The sequence below is a fragment of the Oreochromis niloticus genome, linkage group LG22, assembly GCF_001858045.2.
Source record: "Oreochromis niloticus isolate F11D_XX linkage group LG22, O_niloticus_UMD_NMBU, whole genome shotgun sequence".
Classification (NCBI taxonomy): Eukaryota; Metazoa; Chordata; class Actinopteri; order Cichliformes; family Cichlidae; genus Oreochromis; species Oreochromis niloticus.
The window spans coordinates 24,171,738-24,184,985 of NC_031985.2; the positions used below are offsets into that span (position 1 = coordinate 24,171,738).

General features: G+C 39.1%; 1 protein-coding gene across 3 annotated transcripts in view; it reads left to right on the forward strand.

Moving 5' to 3' along the window:
* Positions 1-13,248, forward strand: part of vps50 (VPS50 subunit of EARP/GARPII complex) — a 114,102-nt gene that overhangs the window by 47,837 nt on the left and 53,017 nt on the right. For 2 of the 3 annotated variants that reach the window (XM_025902313.1, XM_003457265.5), the window contains exon 13: positions 3,582-3,714. In XM_025902313.1, the coding sequence (XP_025758098.1) occupies positions 3,582-3,714 (133 nt within the window). Of the gene's footprint in view, positions 1-3,581; positions 3,715-6,375; positions 7,986-13,248 lie in introns of those variants that run through there. The other variant, XM_005462009.4, reaches the window with a different exon arrangement.

Sequence of the window (13,248 nt, forward strand, 5' to 3'; positions counted from 1 at the left end):
CAATTTATTAGATCTTTCTCTCTTTAGTCTCCTGGATGATTTGTGTATGTATCTGAATATCTGTGGTTTGAAAAGCAACAGGAAAAGTCACCATCTGCGTAGCATGGGCTCTTAATTGTTGCTTTTGGCAAAGTTGTGATGCTGCATTAACATTACAGTTTTGCAAAGTTTTTTTTTTTTTTAATTAATTCATTCTAAATGCTGAAACCTATTTAGTTAAGCCTCATTCGTGAAATCGCATTGAGGTCAGGATCTGTTTTGAAAATTAAATGTGCACAAGAAGATGGCAATTAACTTAATCCAGGAACAACCATGTGTTTCTAACACACCAAGTAAAAAAATACTTCACAGAGATTATTAAGAATATAAGCTGTAATTTTAAGCTGTGCTGCAACATTTAAGTGCAGACTGGATACCAGTTATCTCTGTACTCAACTAATGTTAGATATAGCAGCTTTTACCCAACCAGACTCATACAATCAGTCTGCAATGTGAAAGTGGGAGCCAGAATTGAAGAAAGTCTTCTATGTGAGGTGCTTGTTTAATGATGTCCAGGTACATTTGTTTATTTAGCATTTGAGGGAGAGAGCCGGGGATTTGCGACTGTCCCTCGATCGAGGAAAACTGCATTCTCTTGTATTCTCTTGTCTTGTAAAATGTGAGGCGTTTATGTGTTTTTTTTCTGCTTGCTCCTGCTTATGCCCACTCGCACAATTGGGGGAGAAAATTCACTTAGCAGCACTTTCTTTTCAAACCCTCCCTGATACTTCTTGGCTTTTGAAATGTGCATAATGATGGGAAACTGTCTTGAGAAAATCAAATGACTAAAATAGATCCTGAGCAGCTTCCCAGCTCTCATCACTGAACTTGTGGTGTCCAGCGAGGTTGATGACTGGTTCCTGTGACGGTGTAGATAATGTTTTTATAACTGCAGGTGTGACGGGCAGATCACTGCCACTCAAACTCACACTTTCTGTGAGTGCAGTCGCGGTTACTTCTTCTTATTAAGCCCTGCTAAAGATCTTAACCCTCGCACTCAAACACCCCTCACTCTGGTTGCTTGGCAACATGGTGCTGTGATACGGTGGTGCTGGTGGAGAACATGAAATGCCATCGGTTCATGAGCACACCTATCTAATTGGCACTGTTAGTCTGCTTGTAATTAAAGATATATTTATCTGTTTTTTATGATTTTAAATAATTTTTTGAAGGGCTTCCGCTCACTTGTTTTGCGGGATTGTACGTGTTCATGGTAACTAACTTAATGCATTGAAGCTATTTCACAGTGACACACATGAAGCAGAGCAGAGGAGACACAGACACACAGTGAAACAGAGAGCAGAGGAGAGCCCCGAAACAGCGGCAGAGAGACTCATGCTCAGCTGAAATGGAACAAGTGCACAGAAAATAATGCTAAATAATAGAAATAGAATTTTTTTTATTGGCACAGGTTGAATTTAGTGGATTGCACATTGCCAACTTGCTTTTTGATGCAGTGAGAAGTCCCTCTACAGCCTGTTTATAAGCTTGGGTACAAGTAACGCTTTAAAAATTGATGATTTTCACATCTGCTTCTTTACTGGCTACCAAACAGAAAACAAAAACCTGGGATTGTAGCACACTCCTGTTCACTCATACACACACACACACACACATACACACACACACACACACACACACACACACACACACGCATACGCAACAAAGTTTGAAAGTGGTCAGGGGTAGCCAACTACATTGTCACCATGTTGTCTTTTGAGTGTTGCTCTGTGTTAGCTGGTAGTTTCATATCGCTGGTTTCCTCTAAAATGTGTTTTCTGCCTGGTCACTTCTAAGTACAGAATAAGAACGCCATTACTTCACTGTATATCTAAATATCAAGTATCAGTGTTTTCTCTGATACTGATGTTCAAGACCTTTAAGAAACCTTGTAAGAGTACTTTAAAATACTTTAATTCAGTGATTTGAGAATACCGCTGTGGCTCTCTGGCTTCTGTTAATATTTTCATCTTGACTAAAAGTTAAAGTTTAAAATGATAGATGGAGTATGTGTCTATGTCCCATTAATGAAAGAGCCCTGTTCTCTTCATTTTAAGCTGTATGGTAAGAAAACAGAAATGAAAACAATTCAGCTTATCTCCCGTGTTACCAGATAACCTGTTGATAGTTTCCTCTATGGTTTGTGGTGCTTCTGGGTGAAGTAGTGCGTAAATACTCTTTTATTTGTATAGCGCCAAATCACAACAGTCGTAACGAGGTGTTTTTTATTATAAGGTAATATAAGGTCCCTCACCCCCACACCGGTCCATGCCGATTGCTGCCCCTCCCTGAGACTGGTTCTGCTGGAGGTTTCTTCACACTGTATTATTGTAGAGTCATTACCTTACAATATTAAGCATCTTCAGGTGACTGTTGTTGTTATTTGGAGCTATGAAAATAAAATTCAGTTGAATAAAAATTGAATTGAATTGGGGAAGCAGCACTGGAGCTGGAGACACCAACAGATTCATTAGGGAGGCTGGTTCTGTGAGTGGCTTTGGTGGAGTTGGGGTCACTGAACACACTGTTATACATCGTTGATAATCCTGACCGTCTTCCACACCACTCACTAGACAGGCAGCATAGGATTGACTGACTGATTCTGCTCCACTGCTGTGACACTCCATAATACCATATATGTCTGAATGAGGTTTATCTGCAGGATAATACTGAATACTTTATTATTTTATTATATATAAAAATATTTATTTTAATACTGTTAGTACTATTACTACCACTACTACTTCTGTCAATATTATAATAATTATTATTATTTTATGATATTCATTTTAGCTCCTGAAACAAAGGAATTTCCCAGACATGGGATTAATAAAGGATATATTAACAAAATATTGTGCCTCGGCTAAAAGACATATTAAAGTGGATGTATTCATCTTGATCCAGACTAATTTTCCACCCACATCACATTATGTATATCTGCAGGACTGGGCTTGTTGTACAGATGCACACAAATCAGACAAAATGTATTACAGCTTGACTGAAGTGCTGTTATCACAGCAACTACAAATTGTTGATATCCCTTTGCTTTCTTGCATGCCTGCTAAAAGGGTCGCTTCGTCACAGACATCATAGACGTACTTCACTGTTGCAGTTAAAGTTTTAAAAGTCGTCTCTGTATTAATGTTGAAGTCACTGACACGGTTACGTTGAAGTCTAATCGCTCACCTAGTGTGCACATCAAATATTTCTAAATCTGCTCTGTATATTTCTGTGATTACATCTCAGTACTGTCCCTGTTTTAATCACTTCTTATGTTAATTAACACTTACATAACATGAAAGTTTTTCTTGTGACACAGAAAGTGTTTTCCAGCAGTGTCCTTGGATGATTAGCTTAAGCAGACTTTAATTAGATGTAATGTAGAAGACGGCCAGGAATCCGTTTTGCCCATCTCAGTAGCCCATCTCTTTATTTCACACTTTTAAAAGTAGATGCAATAGAGCTAAGGAAATACAGCACAAAGTTTTTTAAAGAATTAATTTATTTGTGACCTTCTTTTCATTATTGCTCTCTCTCTGCAGCATATTACCCTGGACAGCTACATTCCCTGCCTGACAGATCTGTGTAAGGCATTGTGGGAGGTGATGCTAAGCTACCACCGTACCATGCAGTGGCATGAGGAGCACGACAAACAGGAGACCACACCCACTCCAGGTAAGGGTTTTACCTGTTCCGTCATATCACCTCAGTACAATTTCTCAAATTATACTTTTAAGCAACACATCTTTTATTATTATTATTATTATTGTTCTATTAAATTTAGTTTTATTTATATAGCGCCAAATCACAACAACAGTCGCCTCAAAGCACTTTCTACTGTAAGGTAGAGACCCTACAGTGATACAGAGAAAACAATCAGACCCCATATGAGCAAGCACTTGGCAACAGTGGGAAGGAAAAACTCCCTTTAAACAGGAAGAAACCTCCAGCAGAACCAGGGACCGAGAGGTGCAGGGGAAAAGAGACGGTCCATCTCATTCCAGACCATCTCGACTGGGTTTAGGTCAGGTGATTGTCTGGCCCAGCGCTCCCATCATTCTACAGGGTGGGCCATTTATATGGATACACCGTAATAAAATGGGAATGGTTGATGATATTAAAGTCCTGTTTGTGGCACATTAGTATATGTGAGGGGGCAAACTCCTCAAGATGGGTGGTGACCATGGTGGCCATTTAGAAGTCGGCCATCTTGGATACAACTTTTGTTTTTTCAATAGGAAGAGGGTCATGTGACACATCAAACTTATTGGTAATGTCACAAGAAAAACAATGGTGTGCTTGGTTTCAACGTAACTTTATTCTTTCATGAGTTATTTACAAGTTTCTGACCACTTATAAAATGTGTTCAATGTGCTGCCCATTGTGTTGGATTGTCAATGCAACCCTCTTCTCCCACTCTTCACACACTGATAGCAACACCGCAGGAGAAATGCCAGCACAGGCATCCAGTATCCGTAGTTTCAGGTGCTGCACATCTCGTATCTTCACACCATAGACAATTGCCTTCAGATGACCCCAAAGATAAAAGTCTAAGGGGGTCAGATCGGGAGACCTTGGGGGCCATTCAACTGGCCCACGACGACCAATCCACTTTCCAGGAAACTGTTCATCTAGGAATGCTCGGACCTGGCACCAATAATGTGGTGGTGCACCATCTTGCTGGAAAAACTCAGGGAACATGCCAGCTTCAGTGCATAAAGAGGGAAACACATCATCATGTAGCAATTTCAAATATCCAGTGGCCTTGAGGTTTCCATTGATGAAGAATGGACCCACTATCGTTGTACCCCATATACCACACCAAACCATCACTTTTGTTGTTCCAACAGTCTTGGAGGGATCCATCCAATGTGGGTTAGTGTCGGACCAATAGCGGTGGTTTTGTTTGTTAACTTCACCATTCACATAAAAGTTTGCCTCATCACTGAACTGAGGTTCCTGTTCCAACTTTTGTTTTGCCCATTCTGCAAATTCTGTGCGCCGATCTGGGTCATCCTCGTTGAGATGCTGCAGTAGCTGGAGTTTGTAAGGGTGCCATTTGTAAGTAGCTAATATCCGCCGAAGGGATGTTCGACTAATGCCACTCTCCAGTGACATGCGGCGAGTGCTACGCTGTGGGCTCTTGCTGAATGAAGCTAAGACAGCCACTGATGTTTCTTCATTAGTGACAGTTTTCTTGCGTCCACATTTTGGCAAATCCAACACTGAACCAGTTTCACGAAACTTAGCAAGCAGTTTGCTAACTGTAGCATGGGAGATGGGTGGTCTCGTAGGGTGTCTTGCATTGAAATCTGCTGCAATGACCCGGTTACTGCGTTCACCAGATATCAACACAATTTCGATCCGCTCCTCACGTGTTAACCTCTTCAACATGTCAATGGCTGTGAACAAAGAGAAACTTGTAAATAACTCATGAAAGAATAAAGTTACGCTGAAACCAAGCACACCATTGTTTTTCTTGTGACATTACCAATAAGTTTGATGTGTCACATGACCCTCTTCCTATTGAAAAAACAAAAGTTGTATCCAAGATGGCCGACTTCTAAATGGCCACCATGATCACCACCCATCTTGTGGAGTTTGCCCCCTCACATATACTAATGTGCCACAAACAGGACTTTAATATCATCAACCATTCCCATGTTATTACGGTGTATCCATATAAATGGCCCACCCTGTACTTCTTGTTCAAATAGCCCTTACGCATCCTGGAGGTGTGTTTGGGCTCATTGTCCTATAGAAAAATCCAACTAAATGCAAACTGGATGGGATGGCATGTCGCTGCAGGATGCTGTGGTGGCCATGCTGGTTCGGTGGCCTTCAGTTTTGAATAAATCCCCAACACTTGCAAAGATAATCTCATATAGTCCCACAGAAAGATTTGTCCCATTTACAATGTGGCAGATGCTATTTGGTTCCTCACACCCACCCTTCTCTGTTTTTCTGTCTGTTACATGTTCTCATAAAACGGCAAGCCTGCTCTCTATACCATAAGCTGTTTGAAAAGAAACTTAGTTTTCATGGACTTGGTGAAAATGGGCTCTGGTTTTTTTCCACTGTCAGGGGAGTGCCAGTCTTTCCTTGTTGTTGATTTCCACTTACAATAGGTTTAGCGGCTTTATTCCTTCAAAAAAGGAATGACTGAACCTTGCCCTGTAAAGAGAATGTTAAATGCATGGCAGTGCTTTAGTGCAGCACACTGTATTATTGTATAGCTTCTAAAAGGATACACATTTGATAGCATTTAGCTTTTTTTTTTCAGCCAGTAGCAGAACAATCACTCCTAATTACTCTGTCTCATTCTCTTCTTTTCAGTGGTGCAAAGAAATGTGTCATTATAGCTTTACAATTAACCAGTTTTCCAGTAATGCTCAGCAGTTTGACGTATTTTAGTTATGTTGCATTATGAAACTTAAACTAGGACAGTAGTCTGTCTTAATTACTGGAATATGAATTTTATGTAATCATTATTGGATTTACATTATGCAATTAATGTGATCCGGGTGTAAGGATTAGATTTATGCAGAGTTGGTGGACTATGATGCATACGTGACTTTGGGTTTCTTCTTCTTCATGCTTATACGAACAGGCCTTTTTAGAAGCTGTAGAAGGATTTTTTTTGTTGTAAGACATGTAACACTGTATTTATAAATTGTTAGATGTGAAAAGGCACCTAACTCAAGGGGATGAACAGACAACTTAGCAAGAACCTAATTAAAATTGTATTTTATATACTTTAATTGCAGCCTGTCACAAAAGCATATCATTGTATCCTACTTCCGTAGTTGAATCCATAAAAAAATGCTGAAGATAACAGTTTGATAGGTATAAAATAGCATTTTTGCACCGTGGGTTTTCCCAGAGAGCTATTAGCTGAATATCCCAGTAAAAAGTAAAAGAGGGAAAAAACTATCTACAGCCAACGTTGGAGTCATTACTCAAGAATTTCCTCACCTGGATGATTGAGCACGCATCAAGATACGTGTTACATTACTTTCTTGTTATTCTGTAAAAAGACCTGAAATGCACTGTCACTTAATTACCAACTAACAATATACAACTATAGGCTACAGTCCTACACACCAACATAAATCCTAATGAGGACACTTTTGATGCTTTTTTTGTTCTACTGCCCAGTCCTCAGATAACTGAAGAACTTTTGTAATGCATGTAACAATATAATTGTAACTATCATTTAATTACTGAGAAAAGGTCAAGCTATGTCAAATTTCATAAGACCTGGACTGAAAATCAATCTCATGGAGTGATAAATCCAAATGTGAAATTTTTGGTTCAGATCATTGTCAGTATTTTCGTCACAGGTCAGCTGAGAGGCAAACTGATGGAATTGTGAAGACATAAATCTGACCGACTGTAGATCTGATTTTTTTATCAACCATGTAATACCATCTGTCAGGGATCAACCATCCTGCTAATGTAGTAAAAGCATACCTAGATAGAAAAACGCACAAGGGAACTCAGTCATGTATTGGTCTCCCCAGAGCCCAACATCAACGCTATTGAAGCAATGTAGTGTTGCACACTTGGACAAATGACACTTCCAGGCGTGCATGAGTTTAGAATCATTTTTCCCAGGGGCCCAGTATCTATTACAATACATTCATCTGTGTCCACCCCCTTACATGAGTCCCACAGTAGGATCATCTTGACAAAGAAGGGGAAAAGCAGCCAGGATCCAAAGAAGAGCTTTGAATGTTGTTCAAGAAGCCCGGAAAACTATTCCTGAAGACTACTTAAAGAAATTACATTAAAAAACTTTTCTATGACAGTTCAGGCTGTGTTGTAAAATAAAGGTGGTCACACAAAATAATGACTTGCACCTAAAGTTTTTGCCATACTTTACATGCTGTATCTCTATGTATATTTGAACGTTTCAACAAATTGCTGCTCCTGTTGCTCTTTTATCTAGCAAAATATAAAGAAGCTCTGTTCTCAAGGCAATTCATAATTGGTGGATTAAAAGTTTAATAAAAGTAATAAAGTACACTGGATTTCCAGTTACTGTTACCTGATTACTGTTACTATAATTATCTGAAGAATTTATTGAAAATAAGATGTAAATGAAGACCAGTCATATTATCCATGGCCTTCCTGCTGCCTATTTATTTTCATCCCCCATAGTGTACAGCATTCATTAGGTGAATGAATGAGAGCACAAAAGGATGTCCTAAATGGTTGATGACATGCTGTGTTCACAGGATCCTTCATTAAATGTGGTCGTCCTCAGTGTGGAAAGGACAGGTACCATATTGCCTTTCCTGAGGCACATCTGTCATCTCACTATTTGATTGACTGTCACCTCCATGTAAAGGTGTCCTTGACCCTGGCTTTGTCCTGGTGGGGTGCGGGGGCGGGTTGTGGGTGGATCATAACAGTAGTAATTTACTGTATAAGCTTTTATCATTTGTCAAAGAGTATTTTGTGGCGATGGTGACCTTCATCTCCCTACCCAACAAAATGGATTTGCCGCTGTAGCACACTCCCCGTCGTGTTTGATCAGTTCCGATGGCCACTGGGAGCAGTCGTGGCTCCTTGTGTGGGAGAGCAATTGAGCATGTTGGAATGTACAGAAGCTGCCTTCACACCACATTAATGTTTAATAGCATCTTGGTATATAAACTGAACTAGCCAGAGTCAACTTGTGTGAAATGTCCTAAGATTACTTCTTTTGGTGCACATTAAGGAACGGAGTGATGGAGTAATCCACAATAGCAATGCTATTATGACACGGCATTGCTCTGATACGTGATATCTTTGCATTGGTGAAACATTGCAAGGCAGTGATCTATAATATAACACCATATCTGTTTAACTGCAGGACAGCTTATAACCTAGAAAACAAAAATCCAGGAATTATATATTTATTCTTTCCATTTGTTGTTATTAATCAGTTCTTAGCTCTGATTAGCTTTTTTCTGCTTTCAAACATTGGCTGAGTTGTGTTTTTCACTGCAACTTAGTTAAGTTCATGGTAAGTCTAATTGCCATGGAAATCGTTTTAAGCACCTGCATGTTTCGAATAAAAATAATTTCTGGTGGGAGGTTAGATACTATGAATAGATGCCAAGACATTAGGTTTTATTTGTTAGTAAAAAAAAAAAAACTTTTTATGTCCAGACTGCACTAAAGTCTCACTTTAATCATCTTTAATCCTTTAAGATTCATTTGGATTTATTAACCAGGCGTTACAGGCTATTTTCGGCCAGTAATTCTTTCTGTTTTTCTCCCTTTCATTTTGTGTTATTTCTCAAATGTATTAAAAAAAAATTTTTTTTTATCCATGGCACACCAATAATCTCCCACTGCTTCTTTTAGATTGTGTTTTGCAGGCTACAATGGTAAAAACCTTTCGCTTTGGAAAAATGCAAACATTGTGCATGTGCTGCTTTTATATGCATCATATTAAAAAAACAGAGGGGCCGAGGCCTCCGCAGGGGTTTGACCTGTGAGTCACTAAGAACTTTGTTACCTGCGCAGACTCGAAAGGTCAAACACTGTTTGCCACCTATGGATTCACAAAGGCTTGCTTTCCCTGCTTTCCCTGTTATTTATTTCCTCCTCTTCTCTAGAAACAATTGTTAAGGTTTTCATTAGTCTGTGTTGGAGGCTTGCCTCCACCCTCACCAGGTTAACTGCAGGAGACCACACTGACGTAAACTAAGGTGACAACAGCAGAATATGAGAAACTGGTGGAAAGACGAAAAATTGGGGCAGGATATTCTGTCAAACTTAATATAAAGGTTATCAGTTCCAAATTGTTTTGTAAATTATCGGAATAATTTACTTTTGCTCTTTAAGCAAAACCATAGATTTTATCTGTACTAGATTGATATCAGATTTTCGGGGCGCATCTTATAACCTGTTTGGTTTTTCTTTTCTTCTTTTAATTTTATTTTTTATTGAGTAAACATAGTCATATCTGACTGTCAGTTAATCAGATGAGATTCTTTAGTTATACACATTTACAGGGAAAATTATGGAGTCATTATTTTTAGTAATTTAAATTAATGATTTTTCCAGATCAAGTAGAGGAAAAAATTGTTGAAACACTTGAAGCGGAGGAAAATCTTATGCAATCACTTTCTGAACAAATGTAAAGCTGTAATGAGTGTTTGCAGACCTGAGCAAGCTATTACACATGGCTAATTGAAACAAGTCATGGCACCAGCAAGAGAGTCGTTTCGTGAAACAGTAGAACGATTTGTCCAAATCTTTAAGAAGGAAATTCAATACAGAACATGCAAACAAAGTGAGAGCATCAGGACAGAAAAAAAGGAAGCCAAATGAAAACCAGCACATATAACTAAACAGAAGAAAAGAAGGCTACAGAGGGCTAAAGAGCAGCAATTGTAGGCTGTGAATAATGGAAAGGAAGTGATGTTCAGTGATGAATCACCAGTCTGCAGTGGCCATAAGAAGCTGGAATGTTTGCCGTTCCTGTGGCGTTCCAGTGAAATGACCACCTAAAGGAAAAATACAAATATCCCCACTCAACTGTTCCCAGGGGGCCATCGGAACTGAGGTTATGTTTTTCGGAGGATTTACATGCGTGTCATTCTTTCTGGAGCAATCATTGTTGTACTGTCTAGTGTTTTGTAGGCAAGTGGATGCTAATTTGGAATGACAGCACACAAACTATTAGTTATTACTGCAGTGTTAAAAATGGTGGGGAAGGTTGTGTGCTTCTTTTCATCCTTACTCTTTTTGGCACACACCCCGCTGATCTCAGTATTGTGTCATGAATGAGTCACTTACAGTTTCTGCTCTCAATTTTATCAGAGCTCTTAGCTTTCACAACCTCTCTTCTACTTGTCTTCCCCAATTTTCCCCCCCTCTCACACTGCCTCACATCCGCTGCCGTGCGTGTGCTCATTAAATTGAACCCCGATATTTCAAGTTGCCATGTCACCATGTCTCCTAGGCCTGTGTTCTTTTGTCTTTCAGTGAATGATGCGATTGTGTTTAACAACAGTGTCCCAATTAATGACAGAAATTAAAACCAGAGATGGGTATCTCTTAAAAATCCCCAGACTTGATTGTTTGTTTTAAAGCAGCTATTATTATTATTACAAATGTAATGTTACGGATGTAGAACGAAAGTAAGGGCTGTGACGGTAAAATGAAGGGATGGGCAGATGTTAAGGTAAGTAATGAAAATAGGCAAGACACGTAGATGAGTAAGGCCACACATTTCATATCAGATCAAACCCCCGGGAATTTCTCAGTGTGAAGATTGCAATCAGTTGGTGGGACGAGAAGATAATCATCCATGATAGGCAGGTGCAAAAATATTCTTGCTGACCAGAATTTAAATTAGATCTACGGTTTTGCATAAAAGTTGCATCTCCTTGTCTATTAAATCATTTTGCAGGTCTGGTGCCCAAAGTGACCATTATCTATCCTTGGTAACAGGAGGGGGAGTTTTCATCCTGATGACTATGGACATGTTTGACCATGTCTGTGATATAAAGCGGTTACAATGGGGAAAATAATTATTTCATCCACTGCTGAATTTGTAAGTTTTCTCACTTCCAAAGCAATAAACAGACTCTAATTTTTACGATAGTTTCATTTTAATCGAAAGATCACTGCCTTCTTTAGCCACTCCTTTGTTACCTTGGCTGTATGTTTTGGGTCATTGTGATGCTGGAAGACCCATCCCAAAGCCATCTTCAGTGTTCTCGTCCAAGACGCATTGAAGTCATCCTGTACCGTTAGCAGGGAAAAACAGCCCCAAAGCATAATGTTCCCACCTCTGTGCTCGACTGTGCTGATGATGTTCTTCAGATCATACTCAGCATTTTTCTTCCTACAAACACACCGAGTTGAGTTAATGCCCAAGAGCTCGATTTTGGTTTAAATCTGACCACAGCACTTTCTCCCAAGCCTTCTCTGAATCGTTTAGATGGTCACTGACAAGCTTCAGATGAGTCTGTACATTCATGAGAATGGGAACGATGCGAGTGCTGCGAGATTTCAATTCTTTCTTGCGTTTCTGAGTAACCACACCAACAGTTGTCACCTTCTCACCAAGCTTCTTGTTGATGTTCTTGTAGCTCTCCCCAGCCTTGTACAATCTCGTCCCTGATGTCCTTCGACAGCTCTTTGATCTTGCCAATAGGACATTCAATAAGACATTGAATCTGTAGACATGGTGCAGCATGGGATGAAATAATTATTTCCTCATGTGTAGTTGGGGAAAGAACAACAAGTTTCTTAGTGGTTTGATGCTCTAACACTAATTGCCGGGCATAAAATAAACATGACAAGTCTTTTAGGTCATTAAATTGTAGGGTTTTCATTCCTGAGCTTGACAAGTTTAAGAAAAAGTTCATTTTAAACTCAAGATTTAAGCTCTGAATGATCAGGCATCACTAGTATTACTAAAATATATTTTTGGACTCATTATTCAGCTAAACCACTTGTTGGAGAATTGTTGTGTTTTAGGCATCACTGATCTAAAGATTTTTTACTCTTTGAACTTTTTATCTCTGTAACAGAAAAAAGTTGTGTACTCAAAGGCATCGAAGTGTCAGTTCATTGAGGAGTTCCTGTGTTTGTTTTTATTTTCTTTTATGTCATGGATCCAATTTTTTTTCCTTTTGTTCTGTTTTATTTTAACGTCTTTAAGTGTCTTTTTTCCTGTTTTTTCACTCAGCAGTGACCTAATTCTCCCCTCACAACATCTTGATGTAACTGTCCCTGCTGGCTCTTTCTTTCCTTTTTTGTCATTATATTTATATAATTAGATTTACACAGCATGTGGGTTGTGTAAATCTAATGCAGATTTATGTGTATGGCTTTTTTCTTTTTTTTTTTCTTTTAAAAATGGATGCACTTTTTGTTCCAGCGTTAATATGAAAACACATTCACCACCACAGATTGTTTTTATACGCAGCTTTGTAACGTCACCACATACTTTTCTTTTCTGAGCACATAACGTACACGTACAGTTTTCTCATTTAAAAAATTGCAGGAGATATTTATAGTCGTGCACAGTGGGGCCACTGCACAGATGCTCCGTTTGACAGCAGACTTTTGAGCCAAGCTGAGTTAAATTATGTGTTTGTGTTTCGGTCTGCGGGTCTTTCAGTCATCTTGCTGCATAATTCATGCCTGTTCCCAAATTGAAATTCCATGTTAATCCAATAGGAAGACGATGAAAGG